The sequence below is a fragment of the Phymastichus coffea genome, unplaced genomic scaffold (assembly GCF_024137745.1).
Source record: "Phymastichus coffea isolate CEN01 unplaced genomic scaffold, Cenicafe_Pcof_1.1 PCOF00020, whole genome shotgun sequence".
NCBI lineage: Eukaryota > Metazoa > Arthropoda > Insecta > Hymenoptera > Eulophidae > Phymastichus > Phymastichus coffea.
The window spans coordinates 522,927-542,072 of NW_026706831.1; the positions used below are offsets into that span (position 1 = coordinate 522,927).

Sequence of the window (19,146 nt, forward strand, 5' to 3'; positions counted from 1 at the left end):
TAAGCTTTTTTGGAAATAATATACTACGTACATTTATGTATTTTATGGATATAAAATACTAATATTAATATAAGATAACGACGAACTACGGATATTTGTATGCATTACACTAATGTTATGTGGGTTATAGATACGTAATTTTGCTCTTGTATTTGTCGAATATTGGTACACGAAAAAAAAATGCGGAGACATTTAGTTCAGATAATTCTTTTACTACTTTTCAGATTGAGCAAATTGATTTTATATTAGATTTATAGTCAAATTGGAAAGATGACAGATTATTATATAAATGATGTTTTGTATACACACACACACACGCACATGCACACATGAGTGTGTGCATCAAATTATTAATTAAAGCAGTTAAAAACGTTAGACATATAATTCTGAAGAAAAAATATAAACATGTAGATGCGGCAACTACGCTGCTGTGCAGTCTTTCTTCAATACTCAATACCAATGTAAACACTCAAACAGCTGTACGGTCAATCAATACACTCACAAATTTCTTGTTAAACTCTTGACAGTATTATTTTCTAAATCAACTTCTACAATGTTAATAACTCTTGCTAATAACATTAGTTTACAAAGTCATAATGTATTTCTATATATTTTGAATTCTTTGTTAAATTTCCAAATTTAAATATAACAATTGCTTCAGAATTATCTTGTGTGTATACATGCAGCAAAGCACGGGTACGAGGCTATAAGATGAGGATGATGCGGGTTGAAACGACACACGTCTACTCACATCTCAACAATCGCAATTTGCATGACGTCCATCGTCTGATGGGCTGTAGTATGGTGTGTGTCAATGTCAGATGTGTTTTTCGATCTTGCACGATTCCACGATATTGGCTCCCTCTATGTTGTTCTTTTTTATACTCCGACTCCGTGGCGTATAGGCATTAGGCAGTACCGTATAGGTCAGGTATATATTATATGCATGTCAGAGATGACAATGATGTATAAGTTTGCGACTGCCATTTTAAAAGTTTGAATATTAAAGTTGAACATATTCAAGCCGTTTGAGTTAAAGTCATGTAAGCCTACGATTTCGTTTGTAAAATTTATTGACAATCAAGATTATTTATCTAGAATAATGTTTATTAAAGGTTAAAATATCAAATGAAAACAAATAAGTGACGGTCATCGAACACGTCGGGTGTTGAATTTCTCCGCTCTGTTCTCTGCCTCTCGGATATCGTCTATCACGGTTACACTTGCATACCCGACCCGTGCTAGTCAAGCGTGTGTCGTGTGAGTGCATCCGTGCGTTGGTTGGAAAGACAGCTGTGCGGAAAGGCACGTTGGTGGGAGGGAGAGTGAGGGGCTAGGAAAGAGCGAAGGGAAGAGCAAGAGAAACGAAAAGCAGTCGTGAATTGGCAACAAGCAAGCGAGTAAGTAGTCGAGAGCCCATGTGATTTTGCGTGTTTCGTGAGGCGGTGCGGTGCACTGCTACACTGAATAACCGAAGAGAGTTGTTTCGCAAGTGTGCCTACTCGGTCTATTACCTCCGTGTCCCACGAGCAGTAGCGATTGTGTTAGTGCTCTGTGTGCCTGCTCTACATCTTTTCGTTTTTCCATATTTCTGTATTTTTTGGCTGTGGCCTCACACGAGTCTCTAGCCGCAGTAACGCGAGTGTATATATCTCGTTGAAGGCTGATATTATTCAGTATTTTAACTGCTCTAGCTGACCACAGCTTGTCAGTTAGTGCTCGCGGTAACCGGATTGCACGCCTGGACGAGATTGTCTCAACCTGAGGCAACTGTGAATAGTCCCAGCAGTGCTTTGTTTGGGGTCGAGAACTTTTACGAGGAAAGCTGCGTGGGTGAGTAGCGTATTGGAGTTTCTCTTAGCTTATAACCTCGATGTGGATATTACCGTCGAACTCGTGCTTACGTTGGCTCGACTCGCTCTTCCTTTCCCTGTTTCAAAATGTATCCTAGTTGTAAAATGCTTTTTCGAGAGTATAGGTAGTCTGGTACTTGTCAGTGTCGGAGCTGTTCTTAATAATGTTCGTAAACATCGAAAGCAAGTCTGGTGAGCACTATACTATCGAGAGATTCAGCTGAACCATTTTGGCAGTGTAAGCTAAGTCAAGCGATGGTCGAGGCTGCTTATACGAAATTCGCTGACGGCTTTGTCGAGAATTATTAGCAGATACAACTAATCATTGGGCCCGATAGAATTTTTCAATGGAATCGTAGAGGTGAATGTATTAAGGTATGTGCTACAGGGAGCTCTGCTAGCCTAGCGACCAGCAGGAAGCCCGTCGAGCGACAAAGAAAAACCTGATTTTGAAGGCTCGAACTATTGGTCAGTGTTTGTACTTGCGCGTTGGCTCGAGTAGAGCAAAGAGAGATGGAGGCCGGCATAGAGAGTGGAAAATATGGAAATCACCAACAGGTTGCGAGGTCCTTAACGCGCGTGTGCTTGTAGTTTGCATTGTGGGCTAAGATTCGCTGAGAACGGATGGAACAAAGAGGCGTGCAAGCGCAGCAAGAGCACCCGCGTTTTTCTCTTCTCTTTTTGTGAACGATTGCCAGTCTCTCTTTCTCTGTCCCACTCGCTAGGTCTTTGTTCGCTTCTCGACGATTTCTCTCTCTTTCCTTCTCTCTCTCTCTCTCTCTCTCTCTCTCTCTCTCTCTCTCTCTCTCTCTCTCTCTCTCTCTCTCTCTCTCTCTCTCTCTCTCTCTCTCTCTCTCTCTCTCTCTCTCTCTCTCTCTCTCTCTTCCTCCCTCTCTCTTGTGAATCACTCGGTTGCACCGGCGCTAACGACTTATCCACTTTGCCTCGGAATCGTGTGTGTGCAGTGTACAGATCAGAGCCGCTAAGCTTCCTCGCGGTTCATTAGCCTCTGTGCACGGCATGCACAGTGCTGCGTGCGTTAATCTGTACGTGCTTAATTATAGTTCGGTAAAATGACCATTCGTCGTTTTTTAGCCACACCATTTTGTCGTTCGTTCTATCATCTCGAGTCGATATTCGCTTTGTTGTTTTACTTCTGCGCCCGTTCGTTTTGCGATTGGTAAACTTGTTGCCAGTTATACTGAAAGAATGAACGGTGCTTTTCCTCTTATTCTCTGTTCGTCCACTATTGCGAGAACACGTCTTTGTTTGTAGACCTTACCTTTCCCGCGTTTCTTCGTGTGTTTCTAGTCGACTGTAAAGGTCGACGGCGAATGAGAGCAAAGATTAACCAACGTGGCACTCTAGCCTAATAGAACAGACATCGCGCTCATTGAATTGGAGGCAGAGAGGATGTTTTGTTGATTCAGTTAGCTGCAATGCTCCTATCACGAGTCGTCGCAACATTAAACGTGTCTGTGCTAGAATGCGCGTGTTACGTGCAAATAATTTTGATGGCTGCTGTGCTCGTATCGGTGCAGCGTGCGTCGTCTTCACGCGTGCACTCCACATGTGGAGATCACGCATCACGAAAATTGACAGCACAGATAGGCAAGCTTACGATTGCTTTTTGAGATAGTCGCGTGAACACGTGGTGGAGCGTGCGGACAGAGAAAGAGAGAGAGAGAGTGAGAGTGAGGGACGTTGATGAAAATGCGGACCGGTCATTCAGTAGTGTCGACTGGCGCACTCATTGAGCCGTGCGTCGCAGCTATCCGCGATAGATGACGCAGGCACGAGCGAGCATTCGGCGACATGGCGAGCGGCTGGCAGGTGTTCGCCGAGCGACGCGCGCCACGTCTCTACTTCCTCGGCAAGCGGACCAGCGCCGAGCGCGACTCTGCGTCGCTCATGTTTCGGTTTTCTCGGACACTCTTGGAGAACGTGCTTTTCCGCTGCCAGCCACGTGCGCGCTCCAACTATCTCCCTTCGAACCGTCATCCCGACGTACCGTTGACGTCGCGCGCATCAACCCACGACAAGACCTGCTCCGCTCTCTGGGTCCAGCTCATCGTCAAGGGGATTCGCTCTGGCAGATGGACGTATTGTCCGGCGGATGCTCGCTCTACGGAGGTGGGCGACGACTGTGCGGCAGCAAGCGTGCTTATAGGCCTGCATGTGTGCATAGACCGCTGATCGATCGCTGGCTCTGCGCTTCTCGGTGCGGACGTACTCGCGAAGAAAGTCGATGGACAGAGGTCGCCAAGCCAAAGCGTCGGTGGTGCGTTGCGAATGCAGCCTGAATGGCGCCGTCGACGCACACGGGCGTGGCGCGCGGGCCCTTGGGGGGCCGTAGGCTCTGCAGGTGAAGGACCGATTGCCGCGTGCACTGGTGTTTGCGCGTTGCGCCGAGCGATAAAGCGCGCGGCCTATCGCTCGGCGCCGGTGTAGCGAGTTCGCGTTGCAGCTGCCCGCGCGGAGGCCCGCGGCTTGCCAACCGGCCAAAGTGGTCGCGCTATTTGCAGGCGTTCGTTGTCGCCAGTGCAGCAGCGTTCCACCGGTTCGGCCCGCTCTCGCGTCGCTCTCCTCCTCTCGGCGACACCTTGAGCTTGGCATTGCGCTCGAGGCTCTGCTCGTCCGTTTCGCGCGTGCCGGCTGTGGCGATGCGCACCTACCGCGGCGGCCTCGACAACTTCGATCCATACAAGTGCACGCCTATGCATAATATACGAGCCCGCCAGGGCGGACGTAGTGCACGTTAGAGCAAGCCTCGCGGCATGCGTGCACCAGCCAAATACTTTTGCGCGAGGATATCTCAGCAACGTTGGAACGCATTCGTTCGTTCGGCAAACTTTCAAGCTCTTCCTTTTCCGAGTCGATCGATCTATGGCGTTCATGGATACTCTAGATGCTCTTGTCTTGCCCTTACAACTCTGACAGTCGTCCGGCAAAACCTACGTCTATTTTTACGCGGTTTTTTCTACTTTTTTTAAATGTCGAGTCTCGAAAATGCAATCTCGCTTTGCAAATCGCAGTACTGCCTTAAAATTGATTGTTCTAATAAAACTGCGACCCTGATACGTTTACGAGACGTGCGTTTACGTGTTTGTAAAACTCTGCAAAAATTACACCAAGATAACATTTTCGACGTATTTCAGAGCTGGAATTCCAATTTCAATTCATATGTACACTACGATCTTTCATTACTCACACTCTGACAGTCTCATAAAAATGGTAAATTCCAAGTTCGCTACGCTGACAAGCAACGAAAATATCAATAAAATCACCACTAGAACGAGAGGTCTTTGGAAATTTCCGATCGCCAACGGAAAGCGTACAAAGTTGACGAGAGCAGCTCGTTTGAACGTTGATAGGGATTAGGCTGTTTCATAGGGGACGCGATCAGCGAAACATTTTTCACGTGTCTTTTACAGTGAACGACAATATCTTCCATCAAAGAAATACCTCTCAGTAAATAATTGTTGCCTGAAGATAAGCTAAAAATAAAGAATTTTAATGTGTGTAAGGCATGATACGTACATGAACATTCGTTTTAAGCGATTAAATCTGCGCGATTATACTTTTGAGCAAGAAATGACTTTAGGAAATCGATTTATTAAAAATGAGGAATGAGGCTTTGGAGCGACGAAGAGCGAGCATATTTGCAGTGGAATCGGCCGTGTATTGAAAGCCAGTGAGGTTTCTTCCCTCACGACAGTTTTACTTGACACTTGGCGAATTAATCTCCCGCTATTGAGCCTAATGTCTGTCCTGTATGCTTCTGTAGCTGACAACTTTGGCGCAGTAACGTGCGTGGCGTTGAGCTTGCGATAAAGCTCTTGTTGAATGGGGCGGGGGGGGGGGGGGGGAGACGAACACGTAATCGGCCCGCGCTTCCATGCAAGCAGAGCGGTTCTGATGATTGCGTGTCTGCAATTCGTAACGGCCCCGGCCAATGGCCACTGATTTTTCCCAGGCTGACCGTTCTTCCGACGCGCGCTCGACGTTTGTCCATCCAGTCAACTGCTTTGCTCTACTCGCGCCGCGGCTTACGTAAACGTATCAGCGTAACAGCGTCATTTCGAAATAATCTCGGTTTGCTTCATTAGCAACTTGTTATTGCCGCACACAGCTTTCATTGGGAAAACGTGGCTGGGCACAACCGAGGCCACACTTTCGATGCGCGTACTGTTGGGCGCGTCGCGCGTCCTGCAGAACACGACTCATCGAGCGCCCGAGCGAACAACCAACTACAATCCAATTCAGCTGATTCATCGATCGCCACTTTCTTATCTGACGCGTCAAACAGTGAAAGGTGTCTCTCATTTCTTTTGCGATGTTTCCACAGCTATCTTTTTCGATTGATGCGACGCTCGATCAGGATAACATCGACCACGTGCAGTTACTGATCTCTCCTGCTTTCGTCGATGTGCCCATGGGCGCGCTATCTGTTATACAAGCTCGTTAACATCATTTAAATCCAACACTCTCCGCAATTCGCGAGCCTGTTTCTCGAAGCTGTTGACAAGTCACCAAGTTCGGTACCCATGTAGTCTTTTGCCCGTGTAGCTCCCGAGTAACCATTGTTTTGTCACCTACGCACGATTTGGTTCTATTGCCGAGCTTCAGGATGAGCGAAATGCTGGCGTCTTTACTTCTTATCTACTAGTCGATGGATATCGTGGTAATATTAGTAATATCAGTGTATTGTGTATAAGAGATTGATTGAATAACCTCACCGTTTGAACGGTTGTAACCGTGCGAAAGTGCGCTCAACACCTTTAAAGATCCATTGAGAATTATATGCATTATTGATATGATATATTATTCGAGCCTGAATTCTCGAGTCCGGATTTTTCTTCTGTCAAATCCTGTTTATTGTGAAGGCTACAATCGTCACGACTGATTTTATTTTATTTTATTATTCCCATCTTAATGTAAGCAATCTTAGCGATAAATAAAACGAGAACTCGACCTGATGTTTTTAATGATTCTTTCTTTTTTAACTCTAAGTATTTTAGTAAAGGGATTTTTTTCTCAAGCGATTGTTTGTTATCAAGCATATATTATTATCACCTTAGTGTATATTTCAACTGCTGACAGCGCCCTTGAACTTGACTGGATCTTTTGAAATTTTAAGCGTATTTCTATACCAGTACGCTTTAATTTCTAGAGTAGTGTATTTATTTGCTTGAATTTTACAACTATTCATCGTTTATCGGTACTCTCACCGTTTCACCAAATCGTTTCTATAATATTTCTTTTAGTGTCAAAAGCGTTTAAATTTTTGAACATTGATAACAGCTTTTTCAACTAAAATTGCGTATCTCATAATTTTCGAGGTTATAATTCTTTCTGGATAAATAATGATGCAAATCGAATTTTGGCAAAGTCTGTGAGAAAGATTCTAACCAATTGATGGTCGAGTCGAATGGTTGGTTAATATAGGTTTAAGGTTGATTTAGAGATGTTACCGGTATTTTATAAAAGAAATAATCGCTTACAAAAAAATCCTTTTCTCAAATACTCAGAGTTCAATAAACGGAAGGAGACGGAAGGATCGAAAAAGTGAAACTAAATTCTCGTTTTATTCATCGCTAAGGATTGCTTACATTAATTTACGAATGATAAAATTGAATGCAGACAGTCATCATGCTGATATAGTCTTAACAAAATGAACCGACGTCGGTAGAGAAAAAAGTCTGTCTCGAGGAGTCGAATAATAATCAGTTCATTGACGTATAATGTAACGTCAATCTGTTGACGCGATACTGATATTAGCACGATATCTATTGATTATCAGGTGGCAAGTGGGAACGGGCTTGATAGTCTGAGCGCCAGCGTTTCGTTCGGTCTGAGCATTCGGGGGTTGGTATACGTACTTATTGAAAAGTTCAGTAAGTTGGTTTCGATTGCTCGTTGGAAAGAGCGACAACGGGCTTCTCGAGTTGAATCTTCGAATGGTCGCTGGAAAGGATGCGCGACAATCCGGCGACGTAATGAGCCGAGAAAAGACCAAAGGGGAAAGCGAGGAGCAGCAGTTACGCAATGTGTCGGAGAAGCGAGCTTAATTAGGACGGAGCGATGGCGAGGCAGCGAGAAAAATCGATGAGAGTCGTTTCCCAATGGATCGGATGCCGCAGCTTGAGAAGATCGCGCGAATTGAACGCGATGTCGCCTCGGGCTAACGAAGCAGCAGCAGCAGCAGCAGCAGCAGCAGCGCGGAGAAAGCGGAGACGCCGTCGGGAACGGCCCGCGCGGTCGTTCTTCTGTTCGGCTACGTACCGGCGTTGCCGGAGGCTCGCGCCGACGCGGGCGCTGGCTGCCGATCGCGACGCCTTTCTACTTGCGCTCGTTGCGAGGCGCGCTGCCGGCAGTAAAAGTCAGCGCGTGCATCGCCTGCTGACGAACGCGAGCGCGAAAATGGGTTAAGGCCGCGTCGTGGCGTCGATCGATCAGCTGCCAGCGCCAGTGCGCGTATCGCGTTCGTTCACGCGGAAGAACGCGACGCGCATCGTCTTCTCTCTTGCGCACCGACCGAACGTGCGAGCTCGCGCGCCTCGAACGGGCCGAGCCTCGGTTGTCCGTCCGCGATCGTCCAGACTTTCGACGCGGAGATCGCTTGCTCGGGCAATTAGCTCGCGCGACTATATCGGCGATGCGGATGCCCGCCGACCTCTGCCCAGCGCTGCTTTGCTCGGTTCGCGGCGTGTCTTCAATGCCACACTCGCTGGACCTCGTCCAAGCATTTTGCGTCATTCCTTCTTGGCCTATCTACCTTCCACTGCACACTCGCCGTCCATTCCACTCAATTTCTTTTCTCATCTCTCATTCCGTTTTCCAGTCGCCCGCGCATATCCGTTCACTTTGTTACGGATCACTGTCTGTCCAGACAGGTCCTTGTGAACGCAATCCGCGTGTTTGTTGCGACGATAGATTTTCACGGCTCTCGACGCAGCATTCAATCAAAAGATTACCGACTCGTCCTTGCGTTTCGATGCACCTTAAGTCAGGAAAGACGTCGGTGAAGGTCCATTCGAGCGTGAATCAGTCAAGGCTCGCTATTTATCAGCCGGCTATTGTCATCTCAAAAACGCACGCGTGCTTTTCATGGCTTTCGAAGGTCGACCAACTTTCAAAATGCAAGCGGCTTTGTTTGCGCGATCAGTCGGTCGTTTGCAGTGGGAAAATTGTAAAAAGACAGACTTGTGTGGAGTAAAGGGCGCAGGGAGCATTGCTCGTCGGAGTTGCGCATTGCATAATGGGCCGTGGATGCACGGAGTGTCGTTATTGTGGTGATAACGCTGCTGCGGACCGCGCGACGGTCTGTTTATTTAGTTTGTTGATAGGCTTATCTGTCTGGACCGATCGGACGTGCGTTTCGTTGTGAGCGCGCTGATAAATCCGCCAGGGTCTATTGAACCGCCGATGCGGCAATGGAAAGATGCCAGGCTGACGCGATCCCGGCTCGTCGTTTGCTTCGTAATCGCTCTTGTCAATAGCGAGCCCGGCTCGCGCCTTGGGATAAGTCGGAAAATGTTTTCGGGGGTGTCGCCGCTCCGCGACGGTTCGCAATTTCACTAGAGTAAGATCGGGACGATAGAGCCAGAGCAGCCGGAATGACGTCGGCGCACGACCGATTTCGACCGATTTCGACCGATTTCGTCGACGACACCGTATAGACTCGGTGCAGTTCCCGCTCGCAGGGCTCGCATGCCCGCAGCGCCGTCCAAGAGCCGACGCGCGCTATGTTTTGAGAATAGCCCGATTAGCTCTGGCTCGAAACTATGCCAATGGCGCTTATCGCTCGCTCGTGTTTACCGCTTTTTATTTTCCTCTCCCTATCGCGCTCACTGCCATCTACAGACTGCGCTGTTTATGGATAGCCTAACTCGCGTAGGATCGTTACGTGCTCGCGTTCGCTTGATCCAGACGTACGGATAACTTGGACGTTTTAGTTCCTCAGCTCGGTCCCGATAGATCGGTCGTTGTCTGCTCGTTTCTCTTGCGCACCCTTTCAAGCCGCGTCAAGCGTCTCAATTGGCTTGCCGACATTTCCAGTTAAACCTACATCGAGATAAGGCGTTGTTTTCGATCGTGCTATGCGGATTTAGTGGTTAAGACCGCAGCCCGAGCAGCCAGCCGAAAAGCCGTAGGCCGGCACAGCGCGATCGGGACCAGCCGCGGATCCACCGCAACGCGGTCGAGCAGCCTGTAGCGTCGTCGCTGCGTTCTGTGCGCCGCTGCACAGCTGTGCCGGCATCGATTTTCCACCCTGCATTTTTCATTCGGCTGTCACGAGTCAAGGTCTCGCGCGCGATCGATAGGCCGAGTCGGGCCACACGGGAGTGCGAGGGGGTGGCGCGGTTCGAGAGCTCCGACCGCCGCCAACTGATCGCTGTGACTCGCGGCCCGCAGGTGGTATGAGGGCGGACGCGGCCGAGCGGCGGTAGTGCAGCGGCAGGCGCCAGGTGCTGCCCGCAGAGATGACGTCGGCGGGCGCGCAGCAGCCCGCGCCGGCCCAGCAGCAGGCCCTGGGCCACCGGCGCAGCGAGTCGTCGGGCGGCCAGCGCCGCGCCGACAGCCTGTCCGGCGCCTTCGGCCACAGGCGCTCCGAGAGTCAGCACTACAAGCCCAGCGTCGACGGCATCTTCGCGCACAAAAGGTCAGTTGGCGCTTGGTCGTCCCCTGTGCACGGCGCCAGCGGTACCGGCACAGTGCGTCGCAATGCCGCCGGGTTCACTGTTTGCCTGCCAGGTCGCAGTCGGGCAGCAGCAGCAGCTACCAGCCAGCGGGCCACCGGCGGAACGAGAGCATGTACGCGATGACGGGCCTGTACGCGGACAGCGGCCTGGACACGGGCGTCGAGGGCCACGAGTCCGGCGGCGAGCAGCAACCGCCCACCAGCAGCACCAGGCTCACCCACGAGGGCGTGGTGCGCTGCCACAGCAGGAACCCCAGCGCCAGCCTCGTGGACCACAGGTGAGCGCCCGCGATCAACTTGGGCGCGTTCCGTCGGCTCCTCGGGACCACTTGGAGCGCTCTCCCGCGTCTCGTTTGTATTTCGTTGCCTAGCCGTCTTGTCGGCCGTGCGTTGCCGCTCGCGACTCGCGCAACTGCCTCTTATGTGCTTTTCCACGGCTCGGTGATTGGCTTGATAATGGAGAACACGTTTCTCGCAGAGACCTCGCAGCCGCCTTCGCGTCGGTTTCTTTCGGCAGCGACGGGTGCTGAGCGTTATTGTGCTCGCCGAAATTTCCGGTCGCCGAGGAAAACGTGGACGAACGACGAGGTCGCAGCGGCAAACGGTGAGTAACGCTTCGGCGACCGTGTTCGGTCGTCAGTCGTCGTGATTCCGTGATTCCGTGATTCCAACACTTTCGCTAATGCCTCGCGCTCAGTTTGGTCGAAGTTGTAACGAAGCGTTTCTAAACGAAAACCGCCAGGACTGCCATGTGAAAGTTCGTTACATCAGCCTCGCACACACGCGCGTACCCGAGGCTACAGGAGGCGTCCAGCGATTCGTGTCGTCGCGCACGTGCGATACGCTCGCGTTCGGATCAAGTCATCGTCTTTTCATGTCTTTCTTGTGTTTTCAGAGATTTCATCATCAAGTGTCACAGCAGAAATCCAAGTGCCTCCATGGTCGTAGACAGGTAAAGCAAATGCAAACTTACGTCTGTAGCGCAGAGTCGTTGCGTCGTTTCGCGTCATGTCGAACGCGCGCGGCAGAACGGCACGCCAGACGCGATGCTCACCGGCGTCGTCGAATACGACGACGAAGCGCGGTCTGATCGCACAGCTACCGGCGCGCTAATCTGGTTAAGAGAGAGAGCAGCTATGCCGGCCAGGTAGCGGACGAGCGTGGAGCAAAGCAAACTGACAAAGGACGGCGAATTCGTGAGAGAGAATTCCACGAGCGCCTTGCGTGTTCGCCGATTGGAAAGTGCGCGGGGCGAGCTTGCTCTCTGGAAGTAGCACCGACGCTCGTGTCGAGCGCGTGCACGGCTCGCTTTCGCGCTCGGCCATCGCTCATCGCCGACCGACGGTAGATCGGTCCTCTGCGCCCCCCCCCCCCCCCCCAGCAACGGTCGTGTCAATGCAGCCTCGAGATCGTTGGCTTGATCGCTCGCATCGGCGCGACCTCGCTGACAACTGTTTTACTCGGACTTGTTTCCTTTCCGCGAACGGCACTCGGCTGCGCGCGACGCGTCGCTCAGCGTCAAGCTGAACTTGATCGGCAGCCTGCGCAAAGAGAATGACATCTCGCGACGCCTCCGCTCGTCGACTCGACGGGCAACGCCCGTTCGCAGACAGCTGACCTCGAGATATTGCGTTGCAGGCCGGAAAAAGAACGAGCTCAAACGCCACCGATCAATCCAGACTCCAAGGACTGCGGCATCCTGAGCTGCAGACCGGCATTTATTCAAAGATTCGCCGGTATAAAGGTGAGCTCGTCGTCGCCCCGACTGCGCTCGTGTGCTCGCCCGACATCTCATCCAAGCTCAAAAATTTATTTCAGGTATTTGTGTTCCTGCTATCGTTCCTCGTCACGCTGCAGCAAGCTCTCAGCTCTGGCTACATCAACTCGGTGATCACCACCATCGAGAAAAGGTTCGAAATCCCATCGAGCCTCTCCGGCCTCATTGCCAGCTCGTATGAAATAGGAAATGTCATCACGGTCATCTTCGTCAGCTATCTCGGTAGTCGCAGGCACATTCCCGTATGGATTGCTATCGGTGAGCATCGTCCACTCAGTTTTTTTCTCGCGCGTCAATTCACTCGACTGACTGTCATCGTCGTGCCTTATCGTTAGGAGCCGTCATTATGGGCCTTGGCTCCATGATATTCATGGTGCCGCATTTCACGGCCGAACCGAATCTCACGACAAATACCAATCAGTCCAACTCCGATAACATTTGTCGTGGAATATCCTTGAGAGAACAAGACATGGGTTTAGGTAGGCATGCTCCGACATTATTCCAAACCAGTTGTGCAACGATGCGAGCGACGATAACGAGCGAACGATTCACAGGTCGATTGTCGTCGGGCTTGTCGTCGCCTCCTCTGTCTCCGCACAACAATTTGCGAGGCGACAATTGTATCACTGGATCACCCTCGACCGCGGGCCCGGTAATGCTTTTTGTCGTGGCCCAACTGTTGCTTGGCTGCGGTGGCTCCCCTTTGTTTACTCTCGGTACCACCTACATCGACGATCACGTGAGGCCAGAGAGCGCCTCGCTGTATATTGGTCAGCAAGCTTTTCCACATTTTCTCCGATCCAATTCTCTACCCTTGCTTTCGAACGAAGCTCAATCTTTGCTTTTGTATTTTCAGGGTGCATGTACAGCATGGCAGCCTTTGGACCAGTCTTGGGCTTTCTTCTTGGAGCATATCTTTTGTCGTTTCACATGGACTCGCTATCTTCGACGATAATCAGCATAGGTAAGAACCTCAACAACGACTCACTGTCGATCGAATCCCGTTCTAGCTAAATATTATTTCAGATCCCGGTGATCACCGATGGGTAGGGATGTGGTGGGGTGGCTTTTTACTGTGCGGTCTACTTCTCATTCTGGTAGCGATCCCGTTCTTCAGCTTTCCTAAAACTCTGCATAGAGAGAAAGAAAAGATAAGAATCATCGAAAAAAACAAGCTCCCGCCGACCAAGGAAAAAGAGCAGAGCAAAGACTCGAAAAAGAGCCAAACATCCGATGATTCGGCTTCTTACGGGAAGGATGTCAAAGGTACAATGAGATTAATACATCAGCTTGAATAATCTTTGTGGGCATCGATCCGTCAACTTGGTCGATTGTTTCCAGACATTCCTCGAAGCATGTGGCGACTGGTGTGCAACCCGGTATACGTGATCACCTGCCTCGGTGCCTGCATGGAACTCGTCATTGTGTCGGGTTTCGTGGTATTCCTACCCAAATACTTGGAGACTCAATTCAGCTTAGGCAAAAGTCAGGCCTCAATTTTCACTGGATCCATAGCCATTCCCGGTGCATGCATAGGCATTTTCTTCGGCGGCTGTCTGCTCAAGCGCCTCGAGCTGAAGCCCAAAGGCGCAGTTCAGTTCGTCCTCGTCTCCAACGTGATATGCCTTACGTGCTACGGCCTACTCTTCTTTCTCGGCTGCGATAACGTCAAAATGGCTGGGACCACCATCCCATACTTCAATAGCAGCGTCAAAGGCCCCGAACCTTTTCAGGTTAATCTCACTGCCGCTTGCAACTTCGGTTGCGAGTGCCGTATGAATGACGTCGAGCCCGTTTGCGGTAACAATGGCCTCACCTACTTTAGCCCTTGTCACGCTGGCTGCACTGCCTTCAGCTCCAAATCCAACTTTACCAATTGTGCTTGTGAGTCTGTCTTACGAAACTTAAATCTACTATACACGTTGTGAACAACCAACGCTAATCTATCTCTTTATCTTTCGCAGGTATACACGGAAATTTGACCGTGATCCCACCGGCAGCTCCAGAATTTGCTGAAGTAACGGTGGTACCCGTAGCTACAGCTGGCCCCTGCACTTCTCCATGCAAAACCATCTTTCCTTTTCTTATATTACTATTTTTCATGACTTTTATTGTGGCAATAACGCAGATGCCACTTCTTATGATAGTTTTAAGGTACGCAGCAATTTTAAGTGTTGATTTTTAACTTCACATTCTATTCCGTCACCGATATTAATCAATTACTTATCATGCAGGTCTGTGTCGGAAGAGGAAAGATCTTTTGCTTTGGGGATGCAATTTGTAATATTTAGATTATTTGGCTATATACCCGCACCAATACTGTTTGGAAATCTTATTGACTCCACTTGTTTACTGTGGAAAAGCACGTGCGGTGAGAAGGGAGGTCGTTGTCTGCTATACGACATAGAACAATTTCGATATAGGTATGTCAAAACACCTCAGTCAGAAGATAAAAAAAGCAACATTAATAATTACTTTTATTTTGCATCCTATCAGGTATGTTGGTCTATGTTGTGGAATTAAGATACTGGCTCTGGCGCTATTCCTCGTCGATTGGTGGCTAGTAAGAAGAAGAAAACAGCTAGATGAACAAGTACCTACTATGACAGTGAATGAACTCGTGGGTTCAATAATCAGCCTTGATCAACGTAAACCGCTCACTTTTCTTTCTATGCTTCTTAAGTTATGTTGTTTAAAGCTTCGTAAGATTCATATATAATATAACTAATTACAGTGTTCGAGGAAAAGCCTCACGTGCACGCGAACGAGCAAGAACATACGCACCTGCCAAACTCCGAAGTTCCTACATCTTCGTTGATGATTTCATCGCCAACAGAAGTGACAAAGTCGACGCGGCCAGAAGAAACAAGATCGTTGACGACGACGCATGCTTCCCAAGATTCCAAAAGCATTCCAGATGTTTCGGACACGCGGCGAGCTCTTCTATCGGAACCCGAACCTGATGTAATTACCAAACCACCTTCAATAGCAACCGAAAGTCTCAATTGCAAGGTTTAACGATAGCGTCCTCTGAAATTAGTAATCGCAAAATGTAAGGTGTGTCGGTGCACCTTTAGTTTTATTGTAATATTCGTCCGCTCGTATCAACGCATTTCTTAACCAGAGCAAACACAAAATGTACATATCGTCTATTTACGCCGAAGAATTTATTGGCCATGTGCAATTATAAATCTACAAAAAGATACGATAAAAGATATTTGATATTAGGCAATGTCATTTGCTCTTTTTGAAATAAGTTGAATAAAAACAGAATCAAGTTGTCTAAAGTTCGTGGTAGAATACTAGCGGGGAATACATGTTGTTTCGATTCGCCCGACTCGTGACTCCGCGGAGTCAAAGCCTTGTGCGAACGAAATGAAATATTATTCAGATGTAAATAAGAAAACTCCTGCCTTAAAACAAAGTTGTAAGACTATAGCTAAATTTACGAAGTGAAGTTTTATAAAATAAGTCAACAGAGCTAATGATCTAATCAGGCATAACTTCTTTGAATTTAAGGTTTCTTTTTTCTTAATTATAAAACATACAATTACGTAACTTAGTCAATACAGAATAGTGCAATTAACGGAGATTTTGAAAACTTGTAAGATCAGGATTATTAAAAGAAATTTTTACTTACTTTTTTGAAATATAATCTCGTAAGTAAAAATCGCCGAAGATTTTAAGCTATTATACGATATCTATACCTTTTTTATTTAGATGTAAGTAGATAATTTTTGAGCTTCTGAGCACGGCTGAGAAAAAGTCCTGAGGAATTTGTAAAAAGGTCTTCAGTCTGTACTTCAATAGTACTTCCAAGCAACGAAATATGATTTAAAGAACTGACAGTCAATGGTAGCATACTCGGAAACTCAATACAAGTCATGCTCTAATGTCATTATACCCAAACATTAAAATCATTCAATCCATCTGTACTTTATTAATACTTTGACTCTATTTTTATCACTGGATTCTGTTTTAAAGTATTGATAATAGAAAATTACACGATAATACGACATTGAAAATATGTATGTTTCAATTGTTTAATTTATGACAAAACAATATTGAATGTTTAAACCGAAAAATATATTTTTTAAATTTGATTTTTAATAAGAGGACATGTTCAACAATTATTATTGATATGTTGTATACTTTCAGTGACTAAAAATGAAAGAAATAAATTCAATTTAGTTAGAAATTTTAAATAATAATATAGTGTACTAAGAATAAGTTTATTAGTTAATATTTACCTGTACGTTGCTTTAATGATTCAGTCCAAGTATGCATCATTAGAATTAACAAACGTCTTCTCTTAAAAAGAAATAATAGTAATTATTATTATTATTATTATAAATAATTAGCCGCTTGGCCTTTTCACTAGCGATGCGTCAGTTAATGTTCGTTAGCCTATGGTAGAAAACGTTATTAGAAGCATGAACTTTTTAGGCACTATAGTGCGGTTGATAAGAGCTTCTTTGAATTCATTCCTCTAACAATTGCAATTTTTCTAAATTTTTAATTTTCGATATAGGTTGTTAAATGTTTTCGACGCAAACAATTTTGGGTAAAAAATAATATTAGTGCTGATATGCTTAAAATTTTTGTTAAATACCATATTTTGTTCCTTAAGTACTATACTATCCTAATATAATATTCATATCAGACGGATTAAAGAAATAGCAATAGAATTTGAATGACTTGAATGTTGCAAAAAATAAAATATAAAAAAATGTGCTGTGAATAGATGAAAATAGTGGACGACTTGTCAAGTTCAATTGAAGAATGGCGTAGTAAAGGTGTTATTAACGATGGTTGATGGTCAATACACACATAATAGTTGAATCTATCATAAATATTTAGAAATATGCTGCGTATGTACATAAATAGCTATGTTATGTATAAAACTGAATTTATACGCTGTAAAAAAGATATAAAATGAGATTGTTACTGGAAATCGATGATTCGCTCTCGATTTTTATGGTATTGTGTGTATACGGTTGTTGGATACAATTGAAGATATTTTATATCTTTTGTAGTGAGAATATGAGCCTTGGCTTACGAGTAGTTTGTTTAAACGTATTGATTATGTTACTTAAATACTCGTTGGTTTAGTAAGCCCTATTTTGTTATCTTTATTTGGCCCCGTATTCGGTTGCACCTTTTAATAATGCGATCAGATTTGAACGACAAACGTTATGTATAAACTTATAAAAATGAAACCTTTAATGAATTAATTATAGAATTTATTAGTGTTCTATCTTTATTACATTTTCAGATTCTTGACATAATTTTAGTTATTCCTTATTTTTTGTAGTATTTAATCGAGATAAGGTTTGACAATAGAAAATTGAATTTTTTTTCAATGTCGAAACCATTTAGATTTCCATGATTTCCATATCGATGAGTAGTCGAATCATTTGCTTTTAAATGATTAATTATTTAGCATCAAGGACCCATCTTATTTTTAAATAATTACAATGAGAAACGACACTATCATACAGGTGCGTGGGTGACGAGACCTGCATTAGTCGACGGATAAAGGAGCCCAGTAGGAAATCAACCCGACAAAATTATAGAAAAGTGCAGATAATTGGTAAGGATAGCAAAACCTATGAATAATTTCGCACAGTTTAGTTTTTGTTAATAACAAAATTTCGAGAATTCAACACTCCCAGATCAGTAGGAATTGAACCTGCGTAGCTTTTAATACGATTTTTATATAAATGATGGTGTTGAACCGTTAGAAAAAAATACATGCAATTTTTTTCTATCCAATCGAAATATTATTATAACCATCCATCAAAGAATAAATATTATTTCTTATCAAAGCAATACATACACGTGACAGATCAGTCGGTAACATAGATCTACACCTTTGTTGGACAATACGCGAGAAATTGCATCGCCGTAATGAGAAGTAATATTTATTATTTTATAACTAATAGTCATAATTATGTTTTAATTTGATCGAAAAATGAGGCGTGATTTTTGCTGACAATTCAACACATTCATTTCTATAAAAACCGAATGAAATCGACGTAGATTTTATTTCTATTGATCTGGAAGTGTCCAAATTTTGGCATTTTTTTATGAACGAAATCTTAATTGCGCGGAATCGTAAAAGAGTTTTGCTATCCTTGCCAATCACGCGCAGTTTTTTTATAATTTTTCCAGGTGAATTTTCGTTTATTTTCCGCTGAGTTTTTTTATTCTTAGCCAGCCGGTTGTTTAGGTAAGTGACGATAACTAACGCTAAGAAATTTATTTGTATATTTTACCGTGAAAAATGTGAAAAATCGATATTTATTTGATAATTGCAATAATAAAAATGCACGCTTATTCAAAATCGAAGCATATTACGCCTTTATTCATAATCGAATCCAATCGCTTTCTAATTGTCGTTTATTCGCGATTCATGAAAATGTGATTTCCAATATCTTCTTTCTAAATGAATCAACCATTGAGCATATTAATCGATTGTATTCTTCTTAGAATATCGTTGGGAATCGGGATGTAAATAATATTGGCGAGGAATCAAAATTATTCGTTCAGCGATATCAAAGTATTGCGAAGAGCAACATTTCGATATTATCGAAAGCAACGTTCAACTAAATAAGGTAAATTGATCGTATAGGCTGGAGGAGCAGAAGAAAGAGTTTGACGAACAGTTAAGAATTTGGTCGGTTAAACCAGGTTGCTATTTGTTGGAGGTTGTTTCCGAAAGGCGCTGCGCTCGTTCTCCACAATTCCAAGCTGGTTGCAGTAGGATCGGAAGGTTTCTAACTGTCGAGGTGCGAGTTGATGCCGATAGC

At 45.8% G+C, this 19,146-nt stretch overlaps 1 protein-coding gene across 2 annotated transcripts; it reads left to right on the forward strand.

The window, feature by feature from the left end:
* The first annotated feature begins 1,255 nt into the window (after nucleotides 1–1,255).
* LOC131675406 (solute carrier organic anion transporter family member 5A1) lies at nucleotides 1,256–18,656 on the forward strand. Of its 2 annotated transcripts, XM_058954379.1 has the most exons (16): nucleotides 1,270–1,400; nucleotides 1,695–1,833; nucleotides 10,272–10,518; nucleotides 10,611–10,835; nucleotides 11,453–11,509; nucleotides 12,196–12,301; nucleotides 12,376–12,592; nucleotides 12,670–12,813; nucleotides 12,889–13,104; nucleotides 13,191–13,298; nucleotides 13,361–13,600; nucleotides 13,676–14,218; nucleotides 14,299–14,488; nucleotides 14,569–14,757; nucleotides 14,831–14,982; nucleotides 15,069–18,656. In XM_058954379.1, the coding sequence occupies exons 3-16, from the start codon at nucleotides 10,340–10,342 to the stop codon at nucleotides 15,350–15,352; spliced, it is 2,850 nt and encodes a 949-aa protein (XP_058810362.1). In that variant the 5' UTR covers nucleotides 1,270–1,400; nucleotides 1,695–1,833; nucleotides 10,272–10,339; the 3' UTR covers nucleotides 15,353–18,656. The 2 variants fall into 2 exon arrangements, with proteins under 2 accessions (XP_058810363.1, XP_058810362.1); XM_058954380.1 differs by lacking the exon at nucleotides 1,695–1,833 and having other exon boundaries at nucleotides 1,256–1,400.
* The last annotated feature ends 490 nt before the right edge of the window (nucleotides 18,657–19,146 follow it).

Excerpts from the sequence above, each read along its gene's own strand:
- LOC131675406 (XM_058954380.1), top strand. The coding sequence starts at position 10,340 with ATGACGTCGGCGGGCGCGCAGCAGCCCGCGCCGGCCCAGCAGCAGGCC. Across the intron at positions 12,593-12,669 it reads TCCCGTATGGATTGCTATCG|GAGCCGTCATTATGGGCCTT; the intron begins GTGAGCATCGTC and ends CCTTATCGTTAG. Across the intron at positions 14,983-15,068 it reads AATAATCAGCCTTGATCAAC|TGTTCGAGGAAAAGCCTCAC; the intron begins GTAAACCGCTCA and ends AACTAATTACAG.